The sequence below is a fragment of the Coloeus monedula genome, assembly GCF_965178545.1.
Source record: "Coloeus monedula genome assembly, chromosome: 5".
NCBI classification, from domain to species: domain Eukaryota; kingdom Metazoa; phylum Chordata; class Aves; order Passeriformes; family Corvidae; genus Coloeus; species Coloeus monedula.
Window position 1 is genome coordinate 49433177 of NC_138785.1, and position 24490 is coordinate 49457666.

Genomic DNA, 24490 nt, shown 5'->3' on the forward strand with positions numbered 1-24490 from the left:
GAATCTGAGGAGTTTACAATACAACCATCCAACTAAAACTTGGAATATAAATTCTCAGCCTCTAATCACTTCCTTTTTTGTGTCTCTTTAGTCAAGGCAGTATGATTTTTTTTTTCAGTCAGAGAGTCATAAAGTTTCTGTTTGAAGTTTTTATTGGTTTTCAAAAATGTAGTTGATTGGTTAATGTGATTTTTTTTTTTAATAATCCTTCTTTTTTCAACACAGGTAATTTTTAAGCTTTAAGAAATTTACCTTAAATCACTTTTTTTTTCAATTAATAGACTATAAATTTTCATTACCCAAATATATTGTCATACCGTCTTAACTGGGCTACGAATATTAAAGTACTGACCTTGTTCTATTTTATTTAGAAACCTTTTCAGGAAAAGAGTATCTCAAGCATAGCAAGTGTGTTCTTTTTTCTCCCTAGTGTTTCATAGCTGTATTGATAAAAACAGCATCATAAAATAGCATCAGCATTATCTAAGCCTTTGACATGCTACAGAAGCCAGTATTTTGTTACTATAGTTCTTAAACCTGACAATGATTTCTCTGTCATTGGTACAACCCCCTGGTATAATATAAGTAGAGTTATTCTTGATTTATCTTGGAGAATTAAGTCCTGCTGAGGCTGTTACCACTAGAATGGGATTGGGAATGGGATTGGGAATTTGATTACAGCTCTTTCTATTTCTGAACTGGTCTTTGCTGTTCCTACTCTTTGTCTGGACTACAGTCCAAACACTGCATGAGTGACAGAGCTAAATCTGAAGAGATTTAGAGACTTCAAACAGGTTGAAAAAACAGTGTGCTTTGATTCTTCAAATATTTGTGCTAAATTTTGAATTATTTTTGAACAGTCATACTGAATAGAGAGAAGAGAGCAACTCCTACTTGCTCCGAAGAGATGCTGGTTAGACAGTGAGCGAATACTCTCTGACACGGTTTAACAAATTACTTCAAATGCTCTCTGACACCTTTAACAAATTACTTCAATACCTTTAAAAGGCACCTTTTAATAATCGCATCTTTGGTTATCAAAGGTATTGAAAGATGCTGATGGCTCTAATGTAGAAAAGTGTGCCAAAAGACTTGATCTATGTCACAGGTTATGAGAAGATCTGTACAGATATTGAGTAATACCATTTGTGCTTTTTACCCAGTGGCAGATTTACAGACAGCTAGAAAATTCCTCAGATTTGAACACAAAGGAAACACTGAACTTAATGGCTGCACTCTGGAATGATTACTGACAGACAATATCCTGCACAGCAAAGGGGAACCACCAGTCACAGAGTTTGTTTTATTTATTTATTTTCCTTTATGAACTATTTGTGTTTGTTTGGACAATACTTTGCCTTGCTGGCAATCTCCAAAGGAACGCCCCTGAAAAACTGAAGTGTTAAATGTTCCTTCTGTTTCTTCTTCACAACTAACCTTCCAATACTACTGTAATGGAGAAGCAGAGTTTTTTGCAAGCTGAACAAAACGAGTGGATGAACCTGCTATTTGACCAAGAACAACGTAATGGGGAAAGGAACAAAAAAAATTTACAGCAATGTAGAGACAGGGAAGCCCAGTATTCCTGAAATGTCAAAATTTACTAAAGTGATAAACAACTCTGAATCTCTTTCATGTCCTTCCCTCCAGTCTTCATCATTATACTATATTCTGTATTTTCAGATATTCTGAACCAAACAGTAGTCTACACTGGGAGAACTTCCCAGAGAAGTTCCCAGAGGAACTAAAAGTAAATGCAAGACAACCCTGTAACTAAGTGCTGTACCAAAAGATCTTGCCCTTCTCTGTCCATGTTGGCCAGCCTCCCCTTGGTTTAATTCAGGAAGGATTTTTACTTGATATTGCTTCCAGTTGTTTTCATTCCAGAATGGATGAATAATGGAAAAGAAAATAAAAAACCAGTTGTCTCTCTGCAGCCCAGCATAGAAACAAATTATATCACTGATTTGACAAACAAGTCAGACACACTCAGTGAAAACAAAATTGCTTTTTTTCTTGCTGTTCTATAATCAGTTTACAGATTACAGAAATTTATAGAAAAGACAAAACAGTTAAAGACTTGGAGACACCATAAAACTCCCCCCCCCTTTTTTTTTTTCTAACATGTGCAAGTCCAGTAGATATAGTTAGTTTAACTCTCAGGCTTATAATCAACAGGATAGAAGAAAAGTTTTATGGAAAATGCATTTTTGTAGGCACTTTCTCTCATAAAATAATCCTCTTATCCACTTTTTTTCTCCCAGCTGTTTCAGCAAAAATTAATTCTCAAGTGATTAGGAGCTTGAATTACGAGCATTCAAAGAAACTCCTCCATGATCTGAAAATGCTGAAAGCAAATCAGTCACCTAAGAAAACATAAAAATACAGATGCAGAAATATATCATATAGAGAAATAAATCCTTCTTTGTGACTCTAATTCTTACGCTGTGAAATTAATTTAGGTAATTCTTATTTTAAAATGAAATCAGAATTATCATAAAATATCATCCAGTATTTTAGTAATAAATCTGATGGATGTTGCTATAACTGGTCATGTTGCAAAGATCAGACCTTCTGCAGAAGAAAATAATATCGCTACATAAAACAGAACAGCAACTCTACAGCTGATTTAGGAACTGAATCAGGCCATCTAGAATCACAGCCAAGGAACAGCTTTCCTTTCTAGCCCTGGCTGAGGGAAGAACACCACTGCCTTTTACATGATCCCTAACAACTTTATATATGATGTCCTTGATTACTGTCCTGCGCAGTTTCTTGTAACCAGGAAACATTTCTCTGCCTGACTCATAATTTTGACTAAATAAATGTTTAAATAACTGTGGCCAGGCATTTCTACCTCTTTTGGAAGTTACTTTTTTTTCAAATATCTTATTTTTAAAGGTTGTTTTGCCTGGTGAGTGCAATATACATATAGTTCTCCTGCTGCTGGTCAACTATTGTATTCCAACAGATGCAAGTACTTGTAATGGAAAGCAAGGGAAAGATTAATGGGTTTTGAAGTATTTTTTGCAACAGATTTTTGTACACTGACAATTTGTTAGCAGCAAATGCCAAGTGAAGAGGACTCCAAAGGTTCCTACAGGAAAACCAGTAATACCCATATGAAAACATGGGTAACACAAAGAAACAATGGCTGCCACAGGTATAGGAAGAATGGTTTATAAAATCTTCAGGATAAAATTTGGATTTCTGCAATGGACTGTGTTTTCATTTACTATTTTGTTCACCAAGGGAATTAGATATTTTCCATGGAACACTCTAAAGGGAGACAGAAACTGAGTCATAGTATTTTGATTATATAGAAACTGAATCACAGTATTTTGATTACATTTTAAAAATTTTGGATCTGTGTGTAGAAACAGTAGGAAAGCTAAATTTCACAACACTGCTTAATATCATGCTCAGTTGTTGATACTGTTTGGTTTACAAAACACTTTCTGGAGCAAGGAGGCTACAGAGTAGAGCCAGGAATTTGTTTCAGTTCCAAATATAATAACATCTGTTCACAATCATGGTAGAGCACTACAGGATTGATTGTCATCTTTGTGAAGATTTCTGTGAATTTTGCTTTTGCTCGGTCTATTTAGCAGTGAGGAGTAAAGAGACGCTTTAGATTATTCCATTCCATTTTCCAGTGTTAATGCCAAGTCCCTAGCATAACCTAGGCCTTTTGTGGACCTTTATGTTAATGATAATCACTAAATAAATAAAGGAATTTAGGAAGCATTTTTCAAGACAGTGTTTTCCCCACCGTACTTGTGCCCAAATCCTCCTACTCAAATCCCTAGTTATGCAGCTACCTGTACAAACACCTCTAGCACTGGTTATTGAAACACCAGTTCTGGTTTTTTGTCATTTGAGCTACAGCAAGGAATGAGGACAACAGATGGGAGCCATGGGACAGCAGAATGTGGAGAGCTCTCTTTTAAAGGCAAATTTTCTTGGCCAGCTTTTCCCATCCAGCTAAATACAGACAGCAAAACATTTCAGAAAATAAAATTAAATTTAAAAAATTAAATTAAAAAAAAAAAAGTTAAATTACATTTTGTATTTCTCTTTAAATTATATTATGCTTGCAGATATCTAGATAGGAAAGATTTAATCTGTTAACAGAGATGGACAAAAACCCAATTGTTTTGTATTTAATTTTTAACATGTAGTCTCTTCTGAGAGATTTTATTGCTCAGAAACCATATTTTACTTTAATGAAAAATGTAGTTATTTAAAAAATTAAAAAAAAAAATTTGATTGTACTATGATAAATACAATACACCATCTAGTATTTGTATTTCAGTCTGGCATGCTCTAGGTACATCATTATCATATAATTACATGTTTTCTGCTATCCTTTCTGAAATGCATTTTGCTCATCTTCTGATACACTTTTATCACTTGACTCTGTGAACTCAACTTGTCAATAAGACTGTTTGGGCATATCACGACTACAAAGAAACTGAGAAATTGCCCGTGTCTGCTATCAAGGTATTATATCACTCCCTGCTAAGGTGAGAAACATATTCTTGCCTGATGCTTATAATCCACTTCAGGGAAACACACTGCCCACCCTCACCAAACTCAGAAACATGCTGGAAAGAAGATGGTTTTGGTTTCTTTCTAAGCACTGTTCTTGACCTGGGTCTAAGGTATGCCTTGCTGTCTGGACTGAAGGCACACACACTATTTGCTTTTCTTGCTTCCAGTGCCATTTTAAAATGTCAGTGTTCTCCCTGGAACCAGTTAAAGCATGGAATGCCATCTGAACAACTCTGAAAATGCAGGCTAATTTCAGCAAGTCCATAAGTAAACTCCAGCTGGGTATCTTCCTAGAAGATACCCGAAGTCCCCCTTCACATCTGCCATGCAGATATTCTGTTTGCTCACCTCCATGACAATGAATCAGACACCCTGTGAGCTTTCAGCTTGACTGCCCTGTTGTGCATATCTTATGTGTCAGAAGACATTGAATATGAAAAAAAAGCATTTGGTGATAGCCTACTGCTGCATATTCAGTGGAAAAGCCAACCCTTAGAAAATGAGCTGGATTGTTGACTCTAAAAAAATGTGTTTACTTATCTTATTGCACCATATTTTCACTCAGCCTTGCATGAAAATTCATTCTTGGCACTGACGTGGAAAGCAATATAGAAGCTGCCCATCTACTAGGATTCATACTGTGGAAAATATACTCTCTCCAGGAATTTGATTGTTTCAGGTCTGTAATAATGCCCAGGCTGAGTGGTCAAAGCCTTTTTTCTACATCCTTATCTCAAAGATGTTGGTTCCAAACTCACTTCAGTCAAGAGTACCTAGGAACTCTTTGAGAAATAATCTATGCCAGCAAAGTATCTTGAACCTGCTTACTCCCAGCTCTTTTCACAAACAAATTTAATATATATCATTTTCCAGGATGACAACCAGGAAGTTGAGCAAATGCAGGAAGTCAGGTATTAAAATAAACAGGATGCAGGTACATTCAGGTAAGATTGCTTAGTTGTAAGAACAGGCATGAAAACAGAATTAATAAAATATTATTGATAGTATAAAAAACCAGTAGAGGTGTGCTGTAAGGAACAAAAATTACAGGAAAATTAGGAGATTTGGGAATAATACATGGCATTGCAATTACTTTCCATCCAACATCTGGAAGATGCTTTGTTCTGGAATGCATACATATGCAGAAGTTGCCTTTTGAAAATACAGTTTGTCTGCTTGTCCTCTTTCTTTCATCTGAATATGATTCATTCATTTCAGACTAGTTACTGCCAACTTACAATAGTGTTGGTGAGCAAGGGTTCTGATCCAACATCAATGTGTAGTGAAAAGTGTGTCTCCGAAATGGACTACTCCTATGATGTGTAATGGCTTTACACATCAGTTGTTAAGTTTTCTCAGTGATGTCTGAAAATACACCTAGGAAGCAGGAACATAGTGAAGCATGCACCTGCAGCCTACCCAAGGCAGATCCTTACACAGGCTGGTACTTGCAATGGCGTATGATATGTGCTGTTTTATTAACTTGAAAGTAAGTAAAATGGCCATTGATTTTAAAGGTACTGTATCAGAGAAAAACTTGAGGGAAAAAAAAGCACTATGGAATGTAAAACCAAGGAGACAAAATGACTCCTTTCCTTTCATGAAAGGAGCAGATACTGGGATATGTGATACAAAAGTAATCAAGTGAATAGATGAGAAATAATGTCTTGGAGTCAAAGGGAACCCCCTGACTGAGATAGGGAAGGACTGTTCAACTGTGTTCTGATTTTAGCTTCTGGAGTCTTTCAGACTGGCTTGGAATAAGAACAGTAAATACACAGTGAAGGGCAGGATTCTCCTCACTCAGTGGATGGAGTAGGTAAGATAACTTCCCTCATTTCACAATTAACACTTAACAAATCTGTCAGGTTTTGACATGGATCTAAATATCTTGTCATTTTTAGGTCCTGTTATTCATTCAGTATCTTTAACCAGCTATAACACTCAGTTATTGGGACTTCTTGTCAAGTGCATGAAAATTTCCAGTTGGCACACACCAGCCACATTACCTTATACCGCCTTTGATTGGTCTTTCTCAGAGAGACATGGCCAAAAGAATGAGTCCAAGAAGCAATTTTATGCACCAAACCACACTAATATCCATACAGTTTTCAGATGTCTTTAAATTACTTGTGCAACTGGTTTGGTAATGTGGTAATGCTTGAACCATGAGACTAAGAACTGCTGAGCAAAAAAAGTGCTCCTTCCTTTGAATTTAAGGAGTAACATATTATGAAGGAGGGAAAAAAAAAAATCTTTGTCAAGGTCTTCATACTGCCTAACTTTAGCCCCCTAACCTTGAAGAAGTATCAGCACAGACTTTGTATGATAGGATTAATAGAGAGAGAGAGATTAGGATACTTCAAACAAATTATTTAGAGGAGGGAGGAAAACTTTCCTCTTTGTCACTTCAAGCAACCTGCATTACCCCTCTGGTGAACAGACTGATAATGACTGAAGATATTTGGCACTACTGCACTCAATTCTCATTACAGCATATCAGTAGCAGTGCTTTGTAATTTAATTAACTGACCTCCTCATCTACCCAGGAACTGAGTATCCACCTTCTTGTACCCCTCAGGGATGGCTGACTTTAAATGTGTTGCTCCCAGCGTAAGACATGACTTACCAAGAGGCCAAAGGGCTGAAACTGCAATGCAGAGTTGCTACAGACAGAGTTTTTGTCCAAGGGTGCATTGGGCCTGGCACTGATAGAACACCCAGTGAAGTAAGTGTCCACTCTAGTAACAAGAATGGCAGGCTTGGGAAGACCATTTTCATTTATCAGCCACACACTTTGCATGAGGGCTATTGTTTGTTAGGGTGCACTAAAACTCTTCCACAAACACCTAAAGAAAAATATCTTTCCCACAGAGGGGAATTTCTGCTTATGCTAACTGCCCTGGTAAGGGTGTGAACTGAAAAGCAGATTTGTGCCAGTCTGTATTGTTTCTCCTCCCCACACGCCAGCCTTGCAGTATCTTGCAAAAGACAATATGATCACAAAGGGATAGAAGTGAAAATCTGCCACCTCTTTAATGATTAGCAAAGCTTTCTGCTTTTGCATGTTGTTATCATGTTCCAAAAACTGGGACAATACTGTTCTGAAATTCAGTAAGGTTAAATAGCCTTACTAACAGAAAAATCATGCAAGTTGCTTACCTGTTCTGTTAATCACAAGAAACAGGCATTTAGTGGCATCAAACACTCAACAGAAAGAAAGAGAAAGCTTCATATTTTGATGTCTGATTCTTCTGACAAGTGACTATCATTACTGTCTTCTCCTGTGAAACCACCTGCCAACAATATATTCTTAAATATTAGAGTGAATATGTAAGCTAAATAAATAATGAATACATGAAGATTTCCCAAGCCAGAATCATATGTGCTTTGAAAGCTAATGCTGACAAAGTAGGCATGATGCTGTGTGGTATTCAGAAACTTCTCTTTATTCTTACATTCACACTATGTTCATCTGGAAACCTACCATATTGGGCAAAGTCTACTGTGATGACTGAAGCTAAATTCACAGTTGCCTCTTGATATATCACAATATGTCATTCAGCAATACCACTGAGGAAAATGTAATTACTATGCAACATTTTGTGCTTTCTTGGGATTTCTCACTAGGTAAGTAAGAAATAAATTCCTGCCAGGACTGCAGGAGTATTCTTGCAGAGATGTAGGAACAGACCAGCTGGGTCATAACCCACGATGCTGTGTTGAAATTACAAGTCACGGGATATATTCTTTTTTAGCTGCAGGCTGTAAGTCTTTTCTTTCCACCTGAGTGTGCAGAAACTTGCTCACTGTCCAAATGAATGCTCATACAATGCATTTAATTCCCGTAATACCCTTGTACGGTAGAAATCTTAACAGAGAAGCAACTGAGGGCCAGAGAAATTGAAACAAACCAACCAATCAAAAAAATCCATGTAAGGACAGAAATTTACACTTTGCTTCCACTTAACATCTCTCCCCTGAGACTCTTTCCTTCCATAAAGCAAACACCATATAACCCCTGTAGGCACTGATCTCCTGCTGAACACAAGAGTGAAATCTAAGACACTCCAGGCCTCCAAAACACTTTATGAGCATGACCCAGACACCTGAATCACTGCCTTTTCCTTTGGAAAAAGTACCTCCACTCACAGCTTTGTTCTGCCACTACAATGACTGTTGTGGAAGGAGGAAGGAAGGCATTAACACCCACAGGAGGAAGAGGCGTTAACATCCACACACTTCCCCAGTTTCAGTACAAAATTCAAAGCTCCTATTCTGGATCTATTTTTGATTTATTTTAAAGTCAAATATACAAATAAAATCAAAGGAAATTGATTGCTACCTACAAAGAACAGAAGAGAGTCCCACTTGTGACTTTTAAAACGTGCATGCCATTCTGATAATGTGGTTGTGGGTGTGAGTAAGAAAAAAGATGATGCATAGGTAGATGTTCAGGTTCATTTTGTTTCCAGTGGAGCTGGCTCAGCTCCAGTGGAAACAAAGAAGACTGAGGTCTCAGATTACTGTCAGAAAGACTGACAGCTTCTTATAGGAACGTTTAATTATACCATCACAGAATGGTTACGACTGGAAGGGACAAGATCATCTAGTTCCAACCCTCCTGCTATGGACAGGGACAGCTTTCACTAGACCAGGTTTCTCACAGCTACATCCAACCCGGCCTCAAATGCTTCCAGGGACGGGGCATCCACAACTTCTCTGGGCAACCTGTACCAGGGCCTCACCACCCTCACAGTAAGAAATCTCTTCCTAATACCTAATCTAAACCTACTCTCTTTTTGTTTAAAGCCATTAATCATTGTCCTGTCACTACATGCCCTTGTAAAAAGTCCCCCTCCATCTTTCTTGTAGGCTGCTTTAGGGACTGCAAGGCTGCAATTGGGTCACTCTGGAGTCTTCTCCTGGGGTCGAACAAACCCAATTCTCTCACCCTTTCCTCACGAGAGCTGCTCCATCCCTCTCATCATCTTGGTGTCCTCCTCTGGACTTGCTCCAGCAGATCCATGTCCTTCCTGTGCTGGGACCCCAGAGGTGGATGCAGGGCTCCAGGTGGGGTCTCACCAGAGCAGAGCAGAGGGGCAGAATCCCCTCCCTGGCCCTGCTGCCCACGGTGCTCTGGATGCAGCCCAGGACACGTTTGGCTCTCTGGGCTGTGAGTGCCCATGGCTGGGTCACACCCGGCCTCTCACTCACTGGCACCCCTAAGTCCTCCTTGGCAGGGCTGCTCTGGATCTGTTCATCCCCCAGCCTGTGTTGATACTGGGGGTTGCTCCAACCTCTAATTTAAACACTAGGCTAAGATGCATGAATATAGCAGCAGAAAATTGTAAAAAAGCTGCAAGGAAAACCAAGTTGTCTACAAGCCAAGACTCTGCAATGACAGAGAATATATTCCTGTAAGGGTAACAGACTTCTTTTTCTCACTTGCTCATTTTAATTCTTTTTTGCATTTTGCTTCTCAGAGGCATCATCATAAAAATTAAGCATTTAAAAAAGTTTTTTCTTGATGTCTGTGTCTATTCAGAACAGTTTATTTTGTCTTGAATTCACAAATGTTACAGGCAGAATTTTTCCAAGAAAATGCAGTTACTGCAGGAAAGTATAATCACCTTGAATAAGGTTGGTTTGATTCATTACTGATGCATCTTCATTGATTTCAGAGGAACCTAATCAAAGAACAAGGTGAGCCAAGCACTTCAATGCTCCACATACTCCAGAGGAGGCCTTTGGAGCTGATATTCAGTGGAAGAACAGCTAATAAATGGGAAGAATCTTTTCTCCTACCAAGATGTCAAATATATTTTTCTTCCGTAGAATTTCTACAAAAGATGACTCAAGTATTTAAACGAAAGTGTATTGGTTCAAAATTGTGTTTGGCTTACTGTTGCATAAAGTTTGTCCAGCTTCTTGCTCCAGAGTTCTTGGATATTGCAATGTGTTGTAATGACCACTTCTGTTTACTGGAAGTCACATGGAATACTGACTTCCCATTTTTTTTGGCTAAAAATTGCAAAATTATCCATACTAATGAGTTTAATAGATTTGTAGTGTTTTAAGTACAGAGCTCCATATTTTTAAATTCCTTTCCATAAGACTGTGCTGAATTCTTCATTACTGTAATCACTTGGATGAGAAAAAAACAGCACAACAATTGCTTTATTTCAAGTTCCTTCTAGCCCCACAAACATCCTTGGGAAAAGAAACCAAATACGTAATTCATAAAATATGTTGACTGCACTGTAAAAGGTTCTATATAGTACTATAAAAAATAATCTAAACCACGGTATTGCTGTTTCAAATCTGTTGAAAAGAATTAGCCATCTGTCATGACAGCAGCTTGACCCGATGGGCCCTGCAGAGCAGCAGTGAGATCAGCGGGGTCCTGCTGAGCCAGCAGTCCTGTCCTGCCGAGTCAGGCCCTGACGCTATTCCCTGGCACAACAGGTTGTCCCCAGCAGTGCCTCTTCCACTTACTTGTTCTCTATGATCTGGAGCACCACTGTTGCCTGGATTTCCAAACAGAAGCTGTGCAAAAGTCTCTGAAACCATCAGGTTCCACAATAAACCCAGGTAATAAGCTTGCCTGAGTAATAGGTCAGAATCATCTGCCTATTATTATTTAACTTATTTTTAAGTGTTTGTTTCCAATAAGATAGTGGCTTAACAGCTACCCTGCTGTGGGAGGAGGGCAGGAATAAACATGACTTTTACTTCAAGAGAAGAAGTGACTTGAAGACCAATTGGGGGGGGAAAAAAAGGAAGTTACTTTTCTCTTTCCTTCTGGGAAAGGAAACCTACTTTTAAACTGGACACCTTAATGAGCAGTGTTCCTGGATGGACCTTTGTTTTGTGTTACCTTCTGAGAGAAGACGGCAGTTCAGGAGATGAGCTCTCATTTTAAATGCTTCTGGCTTCTGCAGATGTGAAATGAAAACACCTGAGGGCACTGAGAGCACTGCTGGCTGTTCTGCTACTCTTTGCCAGTGCTGCACTCACTCCTAATAATGAGTTGAAGAATTAATATTAATACCCTTTAAAAAGTAATTCTCAGGATATATTTAATGTCTGTTCTTTGACTAACTGGAGTGCTTACAGCTACTTTGAAGACACTAAAAGATGATAAATTCAAATCCATTGTGTTTCCTAGTGGACAGTATAACAATATTGTACACACGTCACACTGTAAAATGTCCAGAGACCAAGGGTGACAGTGCAGTATCACATCATTTATGAGAATACTTTTGACTCCTCTTGTGTCTCCTCTTACCTATTCCTCTTCTAAAGGGCTAGAGCAGTATTACTTTAAAAACATCCCTGTTCCAGTGAGAAACTGAGGAGATCAAACCCAGAGAACTACACTGGTCGGACATGGGCCATATTTCCCTATTTTGTCTCTGGCAGTGGTATTTCCCTGGTGTGATCTAAAAGGCAGAACTGTGAAAACTGCATTTAGAATTACAGGGTTCTGGGAAGGGAAAAAGGAAAGATTCATGTTATGGTAAATTTTCAGCACTGTAGGGATGAAATGGCCATTGGGATAAGACACTCCCAAAACAGGAAGAATTTTTAGCTTCATATTTGGAATTGGTTCACTGAATTGATCCAATGTAGAAATTTCCAAAGATCAACTTTCCCTGATAGACCATGTCACATTGGTGAGAAGAGTCAAGACAATGGCTGTAAGTGGTTAGTACTTCGTTATGTTTTCCTGATACGTGCTACTCCTTCTCATCATCTGCTCTGTACCTAACTCTGAGTTTCTACTAGGAATAACTAAAAAGAAAGAATGCATTATCTGGAATGTAAATAATTTTTAATGTATCAAAAATTCACACCCTTAGCGTGCTTCTGAAAAAGAAACTCATTTCTCTTGACAGTGGGAACTGAAAAGGTCTATATTCAGAATTCATTTCCAATTGACACCAAAATGACAGTGTATTTGCTTCCTATTAGTTTAGGAATACATAGAGCATTGAACAAGTTGTGAAGACTGTCAAGCATTACAGATTTCACTCCCAGCATGTAACTGATGTTCTGAAACTTTTTTCCCCCCCAGTTGGTCCTGGTGCAGTAGCTAAAACAAACTCAGAATTTACAGATGGATGTCAATCTCATGTTTTGTTCCCTCCATAGGAAACCAGTGACAAAGCTGCACTGCCTGTGAAATGCGCTGATACAAATGAAGCCTCCGAACCTCCTCCATTTCTCTCCTTGACCAGTGGTATTATTTTGATCAGTTACTGGCTTACAAATAAACCACTGGTTAAAGAAAGGATAAATCATAATGGAAGAACACAGGATAGGAGGGTATCATTCCAGGCTTAGTTATTCTCTCATGCTGTTGAAGAGCAACAACACAGAAAATTGGAAATAAATAAAGGTTTACAAATTATATAAACTGGAGAGCTGAACTGCTCCTGCAAGCTGCTGAGTAAACTGCTGAGCTGGTGGAGCTAATATGCACTTCATTTTAGTGGTGTAAGAAATTTTATCTGTGAGCATATTCATTGAAAACATGGGACTATCAGCATCTAGTCCACCTGGATGGGACAGGAATCCTTGGTGCACTGCAATAATTAGTACTTACAGAAGCTCCTGAGATACACAAGCATGAACATATCTACCTGCCACTGACTTCCACTCATGTTACTTCAGTTACACTTAGGAGGCTCTTCAGGTTAAAAATATGCTGGGAAATTAACTGCACTCCTCTTTTAATATGATTAAGAGCCTGCATAATATTTAGACACCGTTTATCTGTTTCAACAGTTTTAATTTTGCTAACTCTTCAGTTCTTTCTACAGGCAATTAAAAAAGACATGACTGAAATTCTTCCATCTCAGTCAAATGGATTGATGAGTTCTAATGGAGAACATTTATTCCAACTTTTAATTAAGTTTGGCAGTCTGAAATAATTAATCTTTGCTTTGAAACTATGTACTGTAATGGGAGCATTTAAAACCATACAAGTCAATCTTGTTATAAGGTGGATGTCTGAGTGATAATGCAGCTTTCTAGAAGCTGCCTTTGAATCTTTTAAATTACCTTTCTGTTACATCATCTTTTCTTGGTTCATGACATGAACCATTAAGGATTTGCCCCAGCAGAGGATGCAACCAACCTCAGTGTGACACTGCTTTGGCCAAAAGCAGCCTTTTAATCCTGAAAGGTTACTGTAAGAGTTGATAGGCAAGAAATCTGGTCTACATATTCCATCCCACGTAAATCTTAATACAAAGTTACTGCTTAAAGAATCAAACACACCGCATTACCTGGTGTTATTCTGCTGGATTATCCAGTGACTCTTATGACCAATTTCCTTGTGAACATATTTGCAGTAGTTTAGCCTTTGGGGTGGAAATAATTTCATTCTAATATGTTTTTTGGAGCACTACCACAGTTACAGGCATTTTTTAACATGAGAGAATTCTACAAGGATGATAGTGCATACCTTGAGATCCTGGGATCTCTTTCTAGAAGAAAATAAGGAGTCTCAAAGAGCATTAAAGTATAAAATCTTTCAGGTAGTCATCCTGGACTTTTTCACCACCTGCCAGAAGACCTTATAGTTGTTTTTTTGGCCTTTACTGATGCTTTGAAATACAGCACACTTAAGATGGATGGGAGATGAGAAACCATGGAGAATTCTCCCAAGCAGCTGCTGTTCGGAATACCGTGATCAACAAAACACATCAGCTGCAGATACTTCTAAATGAAGGCAATCTCTGGGTTTGATTTAACAGTTTCAGCTGTTGTCACAGAGTACTCGGCATCTTGTGAACACAAACAGGTCTTTCTGGTAACAGCTACTGAGGTTGTTGCTGTTCCTCCACTGAGGTTCCTCCATCTGACAGTACGAGTGTTCCCTCTCTTGGCTGCACAGCTTCAGCTCCAGGTCTGTATTGAACTGCAGTTGGTAGATGATTATTATGGCCTAGAGGAGGTATGGAACTTTTCAGACAATAGAGTACAAAGTAAAGCTGATTAAAAAAAAAAAAAAGGACTAAGTTCTGCAGACATTTGAAATGTATGCTTTGAATTTCCTTATGAAGAAAAATGCTTAGTTTGGAACATTCTGATATTCTCTTTCAGAAGTCAGATGTAAAATCCAAAATCAGAAGTAAAAGGGAAACGCAGTTGTGGAAAACGTGAAAGCTTTTCATTAAGCACTTATCCTGTCCTGTGCACAAGAAGAGAAACATGAAATTTAATTTTATGGATTTCTTTTTCTTTTTTTTTGAAAGAAGTTAATTTTGGGGAATGGGTCTCCTGGTGTTAATCATTGACTAGTTGGGACTGTGAATGTTTCAAAAGGTTTGTACCACTGAACTGTGGGACTTGAGCACATTAACAGATCAGCTGGATGTTTCCAGCAGTCACAGCACAGCCATGTTGTTTGATGCAGGTGCACAAACAAGCAGTGCTGGGGAAATCCTTTCATCTTCCCTTCCATACAACTAAAAAGCCTATCTCTTTGCAGGCATACCCCTTATTTAGTGAAATCCTACATTCCTTGAACTGGGTGCTAAAGCTTCCACTACAAAAGGGCAGGGTGTCACCCCTCTAATTTCACAGGCACCACTGTGATACGATTGATTAACCGTAGATTGTGGGAGTCAGGAGAGTTGCACTTGTGGGGAACTCTGAGTTTAACATTAGACAAAAAAAATATGTATTTTCTAAAGGGCATTCACAGCTAGTTTGTTTAAGCCTTGAAATCAGAAGAGTATTGTGCCTGTCAGCCTAAAAAGAAAATCTGGACTACAGTTTATATCAGCCCTGAAGCTGGCCTCAAGTTTGTTCGACGTTTGAAAAATTAAGATGCATCTGATTTCTGGATCATATGAAGCAACATTTACATTTACTGCTTTACAATTTTTGCCTATTTATCAATTTTTTTGAAGGAATGCTTATTCTTGTCAAATGAAAAACAATCCAAGAAAACATCCACTAAGAGTGACACAGTTGTTTAACCTCAAGCTGCCCATTTCTACATTAATTCCATGTTTCACTCTTTAATATAATTACTCCTGTTTGGAATAAGCAGTGATGAAATGATCTGGCCTTTATGTATTATTACTTGATTAGTTTTTCTGTATTTGCTGAAAAAAAAAAAATCGGTTACTGAACATTCTTATTAATATTAAAGTGCTTTTGCATGTCCTCCATGCTCTTTAGGATAGTTGCCATATAACAAAAAAGTATTTCTCCTTTCTTCTTCTGCAGTAGAGCTAAGTAAATTTTCATTAATAACTATTAAGCTTTATGACTTTTCAGAAAAAAAAAAATCAGTTTAATCTGTATGAATATCTTCAGGTAAATATATTTAGACCAAGGACCATTTATTATCATTTGTGTTGCCACACTGGCTGGGGCTAAAGGAATTTTTGACGTTTTAGTTCTATATGAACAAGACTTACGAATACAAAAAATGGGACTTGGCTGCTCTGATGCAAAGAGCCAATTTGGTTCCCCAGGATTTATTTCTGATGTTGAGATTCACAACAGCCGCCATGCTAAATTCTCAGATACTTAATCAAGACAGGAAGGAGGCATAAGATGCGTGAAACTCTGGCTATGTCAGTAAATACAGCTTAAGTCTTTCTCAATCTGCAATACACAGACATACATAATATATACATATATTTTTATGCAGTTGGCTTTTTAAATTATCAACTTTACCAAAAGGATACAAAAAGTGAGTGGTTTAAGCTAAATTAAATTCTTTCTGGGGCAAAAAGATGTTACCCAACAGGTTGGGATGTTGACAGCATAAAAGATATACAAATTCTCAGCAAGATTTGTGGCTTATTTGGGAGATCACATAAATATAAAAGGCTTGAATACAAGTTTAGAGAAGCTAAAGAATTATACATTCTTTCCATGTTTTCTTTAACTTCTTTTTGCTGGGACATGAAACCTTCAGTCTGCAATCACAGAAACTACATCATCAGTGTGAAATCAGTATGGTAGGTCAGGAATAGTGTTCCCAATATAAAAGAGAGGTCTTTTTTCTTTTTTTTTCTTTCCTCTTTGGTGTCTTTTTTAACTACTCTATAAAAGATTCTTTATCATATGCACTGTTTTTTTAAACTTTAGGACATGTACATGACATCTTTTGCCTACTATAAAGGTTTGACCACCTTTTTTTCAGTAAGGAACACATTTTAGAGAAAATGACATCATACATCATGAATTTTTTGAGAGTCCAGCTACTCCTCTCGACTGTTTCCTAGTAGACAGAGCAATACATTATTTGTTTGCTTGCCCTGAAGCATGACACTAATTACTGCCAATCATTCTACCCATGTTTATTCTTGATATACAAGAAGCACCTTCTGCTAACCACATAAAGGCATCAGAGTAAACCAGACATCACAGCAGCTTAACAATCTAGTAATAGCATGGTTCTTAATGAACTCTTTATTTATGTAAACTTCTATTATACTTAAGGAACTCTGTCATGAATGAAAGTTAGCTGAACAGTCATTAACTGAGACAAGGAGAAGGGTCACCTTGTACCTTTGTAAGGGAATGCTTGCAGTTACTGTAGCAAGGCTGTGAAAATCAGATGGAAAACTAAACTAAAACTTATATATCACAGTATATTAGGGAGAAAGCATGGTTAGAACTGGGCAGTGCTCACTAGGATGTTTATATTCTACTTCTGCTTGTTTGATGCATGACAAGCTCTTCAGTTGCAAAAATCAACATAAGACAACATCTCTGATGTCAAATGGGAGAGTCGTAAGAATGGATGCTTCAATTAATTATTCCGTAGAAGTTAATATGGCAGCTCACCACAGTATTATTGAACTACCAAGCAGCTATAAAACAATGCTATTTAATGAGCTGAGGAGATGAGGACTGAGTGCTAACAGAGAAAAACCAGAACAGAGAGAAACAAGACTGTGTAAGTCTTGGTTCATTAACTGAGTATAGTATTTCACAATAGTCTAGTAGATTAGAACAAGCCACTACAACCAGCCAAGCTGCTTGAACAGACATTTACTGGTGCTCACAGAATTCAAAATAATTCTGTTGCCTATACCTGTGGCAGGGCATATCACCCCTCTCCCCACCACAGGTGGCCAGTGCAGATAGGAGATAACCCAGGCAGGCAAGGCCCAACAAGTATCATCTCCTGGCACCAAAAGGTCTGCCATCTTAGCAGATGTGGGAAGAGATAAAACACAGGTGACCAAAACGCCTGTTTTTACACTATAAAAGTACTACAGTTTATTACAGAGGCAGAAGTCTCCTACACACACCCTGAGAAGCCTTCTACCCAGATGCCCTGAAGGCATGCAAGACTTCTGCCCAGAGCCTGGACACAGATTCTGTGGTTACTTTCCTGGGAATTGAGGGAAAGGATTTCCATGTGTACTCCATCAGGAACTGGATGGTAAGAATCACTGGATCGTAAGTTATATTATTTCCTCGCTAGCTGTAAAATAAATAGGTACCTTTAATCCTGTGTGTGTAATACTATTTGCCTCTTTTTGTCTCAATCCTGTGTAGTAATGGTCTGTTTTAAGTCTTATGCCTGTTAGTTTTGTGTCTATTAAATAAATAATTCATTCTATACTAGATGGAATCAGCCATTATTAAAGAACTTACAAATGAGAGTGGGTCTTGAGTGCTGGCCACCCCAACAATGTGACTGCCTACTGCCAGAGGCCTAGGCAAAAGGCAGGGACTTACTTAAACCCACATCATGCATTCATAACAGTATTTCAACTTTTTACCCAAGAACTAGATTTACTTGGACATACAAATCAGCCTGTTGACATGGCAGACAGTCTACAGCCATGACCATATCTCAGCCAGCACACCAAAGGAGAACACCTCCTTCACTGCCTTTCTCTCTCTATACATATATATAATTTTTACTCTCATTTATGCATTTATACTGGAACACAAAATTTAACTCTGTGGCCACCATGATTGGGGATATGTGTCTCTGTCACTCTGGATATAAGGCTTCATGTTCCTGTGGAAAGCCAAGAGATAAGACAACTCCCTCCAATAGGGATAGGGTGAGACTGACTGAACTCCGGGGGATCCAACCAGACCCTCTTGCCAGGAGGACTTCACATGATGAGAGTGTTGCTCTCCCAGCTACGATCCCAGTTTCCTTCAGCAACAAAACTGCCCTATAGCCAAAGGATGCTATAAATTACGATCTTCTGAAAAACATTTCTGGCTCTGAAGCCACAGAACAGTAGCTCTTACTAAATAAATTTTTTAAAAAATCTAAAAGACACAGTTTAAAAGAAGATGAATGACTTGCATATGACTGCATCAAGCATCTCAAGGCTGTGATTTCTCATAAATAAAAGTACTAGAACAAAATATTATTTTACTAGGTAAAAAAACCTTTTCTTAAGCCAAGATATCGACTCCCTTGTTTTTACAATGATGGATGAAATTACTGATCATTGTCCAAAACCAGGCAGACAGTCTCTAGCAACACAATAAAGATTTTGCAACACAGAACACTCTAGATACAGGTATGTACAGGTAGTACTTGTGACATGGGAAAGCCATCTCAAACTGATTCAGAATGTTTTGCCTTCAGGAATGGACTATGGCTACAGCTACAACTGGTTGCTTCCTTCTGCTGTGAGATGTGGCATTTTATGAAATGAAAACATCTTCTTACTTTTTGACCAGCTTTAGTCAAGCTGCCCCCCTACACACAGAGATTATTCAAAGAATCCATCTTGCATATAACTTTTCTTTCCCAGAGGCTGTGAAGTGTTAGAATGGAGAAGAAAGTTTTGACAGGTACAGGATGCAACTAAGAAATGCTGTGACCTGGTGCAATGCAATTAATGCCCTGTGAGATTGCCATTGGAAACTCTCACATCCACTCCCCTACAGATTAACAGTATTTCAGATGTTGAGACTTTACAAGGTAAGTTCTGGACTTTTCAGAAAAGGTATTTTGGTGTTTGCTCTGTTCAGCTTTTTCCGGGTGTAATCCCATTACAGGGTAGTAGAAATAGTTTGGAATTGGAGTAGATTTGTTCTTTGACTATTTTGATAAGGTCTATGTTCTGTTTACTCTGCCCTATCTGTGTGGTCTGTACCATGTTCCTCCCTAAAACTACAACACAGCAACAGGAACACCAGGAGCTGAAACTTGCAAAATGTTTTTGTGTGGCATTAGCAGTTTGCAGAGCTTGGTATGCTACACACAACCTGACAAATTTTGTTTCCCCCCCACTCTACCATGCATATTCATAAGCAAATGTAACAGTTACACACAAACAGAAGCTGTGATATATATATAAAAAAAAATGGAAAAAAACTAAGTATGAAAACAAAACAAAACAAATCTATGAAGAGATTGTTTTAATGACTGCTATTAACTAATATACCAACAAAGAAATCCCCACTCTTGGGTAAATTACTTTGAATGGGCAAATATCACCTAGTGAAATAAACTGCTAATCAGGATGGAAATGTAAGGTTTCTAAGCTTCTTTTAACTAAAAAGGTGTTCCCCTATGTACAGAAAGCATCTTAGATTCATACGAGATCAAACATAAGCAAGTGAGAGCAAAATGCCCATGACACTGACTAATTCAACATGATTTTGTGTAACGTTCAAACTTGCAACTGATTTATTGTTTTCTTCTGGGAAAAGGCGTCAAATGAGGCAGGCACTGAAGAGTCACATTTTTGCTCTTTAAGCCTGCTTGTCTATTAGCATTCCTTCCTGCAGGAGAAATGAAATCAAATGCAGTATGTTTCACACCTGTAGCTACGAGACTTCTGATTTTGATAGCTGGAAACATCCTTATGTACTTATTCTACAGTGTTTTTCTCCTTCTACAAGAAAGAGAGCGTTTTCTAGAACTCCTTTTTCTCTTTTCACCTTTTGCTCAAGGCTACTAGTGTGCAAAATGAACTAACTCTTTAAATAACTTAAAATGAAAACACGCACATCTGGCCATCTGCTGCTACAGCTCAAGAAAGTCCAGCATTTCCGACAGCAGCTGCTGACTACGCAAAGGGCAAACCAGAGCAAGTGAGACCCAGAACCTCAAACCCGCAGCAGGTGCTCTGACCAAGGCAGGGAGCTCTTCCTAAGTGCCACCGCAGGCATGCCAACACCATCTTAAAAACGCAAATAACTTTTCCTAGCAACTGCGACGTGCTCGGTTATTTCGTGGCGATCGCTGCGGCTCGGTACGCGCACCCCGCGCAGCCGGGCTCCCGGCCGGTTGCAGCGCGGGCCTCGGGGCTCCGGCAGCCCCCGCACGGGCAGGGAGGCGCTGGGGCTCCACCGCCCCGGCCCGAGGGTCACTCACCATGTTTACCTCCGAGACCACGTCGATGCTGGCGATCTCTATCCGCATGCCCACATCCACGGGCGGACCTGCGGAGGGAGCGGGAGGCGGCGTTAGCGGACCTCGGGGTGCCGGGGCGCGGGTCGGGGCCGCGGGCGCCTTACCTCCGAAGTCGGGGCGGAGGCGGATGTCGTAGCCTTGGAGCAGCCTGTCCACAGTCTCCTTCACGTAGGACATGTTGCTGGGCCCGTCGGCGCTACGGGAAGAAGCACAAGCGGGTTAGGGAGGCGGCCGGGCGGTCCCGCGCCCGCCTCCCTCCCTCCGTCCGCACCCGGCGGCGCTCACCTGCGCGCCGCGCACGCCACGGCCAGCGCCAGCGGCAGCAGCAGCGCCCGCGGGCCGGCCCGCCTCGCCGCCGCCCCCATCCCGGCCGCCGCCTCACGGGGGACGAGCCGCGAACTGGAACTTGGTGCTGAGCGGCGAGGAGAAACAAATCCCGAGAGCGAGACGCATGCGCGCAGCGGAGCGCCGCGGCCCCGGGGCGCCCCTCTGCCCGCCCCGGCCGCCCGGGCCCGGCGGGACCGCGCTCCGGGGCGCCGAGGGCGCGGCGCCGCAACAGGTGCCTCGGGAGCGCTGAGGGCGGCGGGGCCTCGCGGGTGGCGGGGCACAGCGGGACCCAGAGCCCCGGGCTGCCGTGGGGAAGGGGCTGCCACCGCCGGGCGCGCCCCCCGTCGCTGGAGCGCCGGCTTCCCGGCAAGAGACGGTGAATAATTGCTGAGGGCGCTTCGCTTATCCCCTCGATGGAATGTTAGCTATAAAGTGAAAGGGGAATGGCAAATCCGAGAGAAATGGCACGCTTTGGCGCAGGTAGCGTTTTTCCAGCGGCAGAGGCTCGAGGAGGCGGCCGTCCCGCGGAGCGCTCGGCGCTCCCGCAGCCGGCTGGCGGCGGGGGCTGCCCCGCGCGGGAGGTCGCCACTTAATTTTAGTTGCAATTTTTTAACCAATGTAATTGATCTTGCGTTTATAACGCGATTTTCTTTTTTTTGAACACTCTCGGAATGGATGCTCTAACGTAACCTGACCTCTCTTGAGCATTATTACACAGTGACTGATCGGAGCCCTGTGTGCAGTTTATGGCTTTGCCGGTGCCGCTCGCTTTCACTGCACCGTAGCGCAGCAGAAATAACATTTATCCCTTTCAGGTTCAACGCATCTCAACTGTGCGCAGCACAGTCCTGCGTGCGGTGCCCTTGGGATACGTATTGGATGCTTTTGAGGCTACTACAGCGTCAAGCGCACTTGTTTCTGAGAAGTGGCAGATTTTTGGTGATGGTTTTTGTAGCTGAAATATGCCATGATATTTGAAAATTTGATGGAATATTGATAGTTTGTGATACACATTCTAGTCGTAATTTTGAGCATTTTTTGGAACAATTTTTTGAATAATGCATTTTTCTATGAAAATTTGTCACTCTTGGAGAAGGAGCACATGCTTCCTGAGAGATGGGAGTCTTTCATCTCACATCTGCTCTCTCCAACCATACCAGTACAAGTTTATGAAAATAATTATTTTATTGATTCTTTGTAACAGTATTTAATAAATATTTTCAATTTTCTTTGAGGAGTTTTATATATTTTTCTTTTCCTCCTAGTTCAGTAATTAGCTGCTGAAAAATGTGACCTCCCAGCTCAACTTGAGAGTACTTTAGCATTGCTGTTTGGAAAGAGTTTTGTTCAATTATAATTGGTATGGCTTGGGTAGTGTGCTTAAAAAAAAAAACAAACAACAAAACAACTCGCCTATAGACATCTATCAAAAAGTATCTTTTTAGGGTTGTATCACACACAGCCATAATAAAGTTACCTGGTTCTTCTAAAGCACTGAATTAGGATTTACCATGGAATTGTATAGTCCCTTTTACTTCTTGATGGTATGCAGCATTATATTTAGCTTTGTCATAAGCCATGTGAAAGTCAGATATGCCTGTATTTAAGGGCGACCACTGCTCTCCATGGCTTGCCAAAATCTGTCTTAGGGTGTAAGTACAGGGGTTTATTCTGTTAGAATTCTTAATCTGCTGTACATTTCACGGCAGCTTGAGTGCAGACAAGCTGTAGTCTGGACCTTGGACTGAATGCCCCTTAATGGTTGAACTGTTTCAGGTGAATTTCTGATCTTATCCTCTGGTCTGAGAAGGCATGAGCAAAGCCTGTCCTTCAGGTGTCCTGCAATCAGGGATGTCTCAGCCCAGCAAGTATATTTCCAGGGAGGATGAGGTTGTTCTTGGCATGCTGATTCCTCTCAGAGCTCTCCCAACCAAGCTGTCCTGGCTTCTGGAGACCAGCCTTGAGCTTCCTCCACTGAACAGCCCAAAAATAAGACCCAAACTGTTGAAATTCAATGCCATTTTGTACAGCTTGATTACTGGGGATATCTGGGTTCTAGACTTGGGTCTTGAAACAACTGCAAATATCCTGCAGTGTGGAAACAATACTGGAAAGATCCTTCAGTAACGAGGACTTGGGAACAAAGAGATTTATATGGTGCTTTTAATAACTGTACAAAGGAGGAGCTGCATGGTGTTACACTGCCACAGCAGAGGGGTTGAGAAGGATTTTTTTTGCCCCATCATGAGGATGATGGAAACATGTCTGGGACCCATTTTCCATTGCTTTCAGGACTGAAAAAGGTAAATTATCAGCAGGACTTCCACTCTCGCATGTGTTACTAGCTGAAGTAGTCAATGAATAAGAATTTGAAGTTCTGCTCTTTTGCGGATGTTCTGTTTCTAGGACAATATAGTATGCTTTTCCAGGCCACCAATGTGGAAGAATTTTGACATAATTTTGATAAAAACACTCCATGTGACATAGTTCTTGCTTCAGGATCTCTTTAACAACCCCTTACACCAAGAACAAGTGACATCCAAAAGCAATGCCTGTGGGGAACAGGCTAACTCTCATAGCCCAGGTATTATCACTGTTGTTTACAAACATTTTCTAAAAGCTTATACAGGTGATGAAACATCTGGTGATCTGATTTTGGCATGTGCTCCAAATGGCAGCTGCTTCTGCAGTCAATAAATTTGATTCAAAACGTAGTGTGTCTTTCCATCCATTCCAATGGGCTTTGCTCAATCACTCAGGCTGAGTGAAACCTGATGGGTACTCAACATGGCTTTTGGGCATCTTGGAATTTGCTGAGCACCCCAGAATGTAGGCACCTAAGTAGATGGCTAATTTGCAGTTTTGGAAATCAGGCTGCTTAGTGCCCAAAGTTCTAGGAGCTTAATCTGGAGAGTTTTGCCACTAGTTTTCAATATTTTTAATTATCTCTCACCTCTGAGATACGCAGTTGTAAATCTGTGGTTTTTAATAAGACTGGAGATAACACAGCTCCTATACCAAGACAAGTGCACATCCTCTGCATGAAGTGTCTACCTTGACAGAAACCATTAAATATTTCTACTGCTACTGCCTTTCCTGTCCACTCTGCCAGTGAAATGAGCTCCCGTGGTAGAGCTGCCGCTCTGACCCGTGTGTGCTATTTAGTGACACCAGCAGCGTGCCGAGGTGGGATGCAGCCAGCTTACAGCCTGTAGGAGCTGTAAC

At 40.2% G+C, this 24490-nt stretch overlaps 1 protein-coding gene across 1 annotated transcript in view; it reads right to left on the minus strand.

Moving 5' to 3' along the window:
* Window positions 1–21291, minus strand: part of GABRB1 (gamma-aminobutyric acid type A receptor subunit beta1) — a gene marked incomplete at its 3' end in the record, with an annotated part of 131166 nt that extends 109875 nt beyond the window's left edge. Inside the window, exons 1-3 of the mRNA XM_082281291.1 lie at window positions 21224–21291; window positions 21043–21134; window positions 20900–20967 (exon numbers count right to left, since the gene is read on the minus strand). Coding sequence (XP_082137417.1) covers window positions 20900–20967; window positions 21043–21115 — 141 coding nt within the window. The 5' untranslated portion in view covers window positions 21116–21134; window positions 21224–21291. The remainder of the gene's footprint in view (window positions 1–20899; window positions 20968–21042; window positions 21135–21223) is intronic.
* Window positions 21292–24490: the final 3199 nt, after the last annotated feature.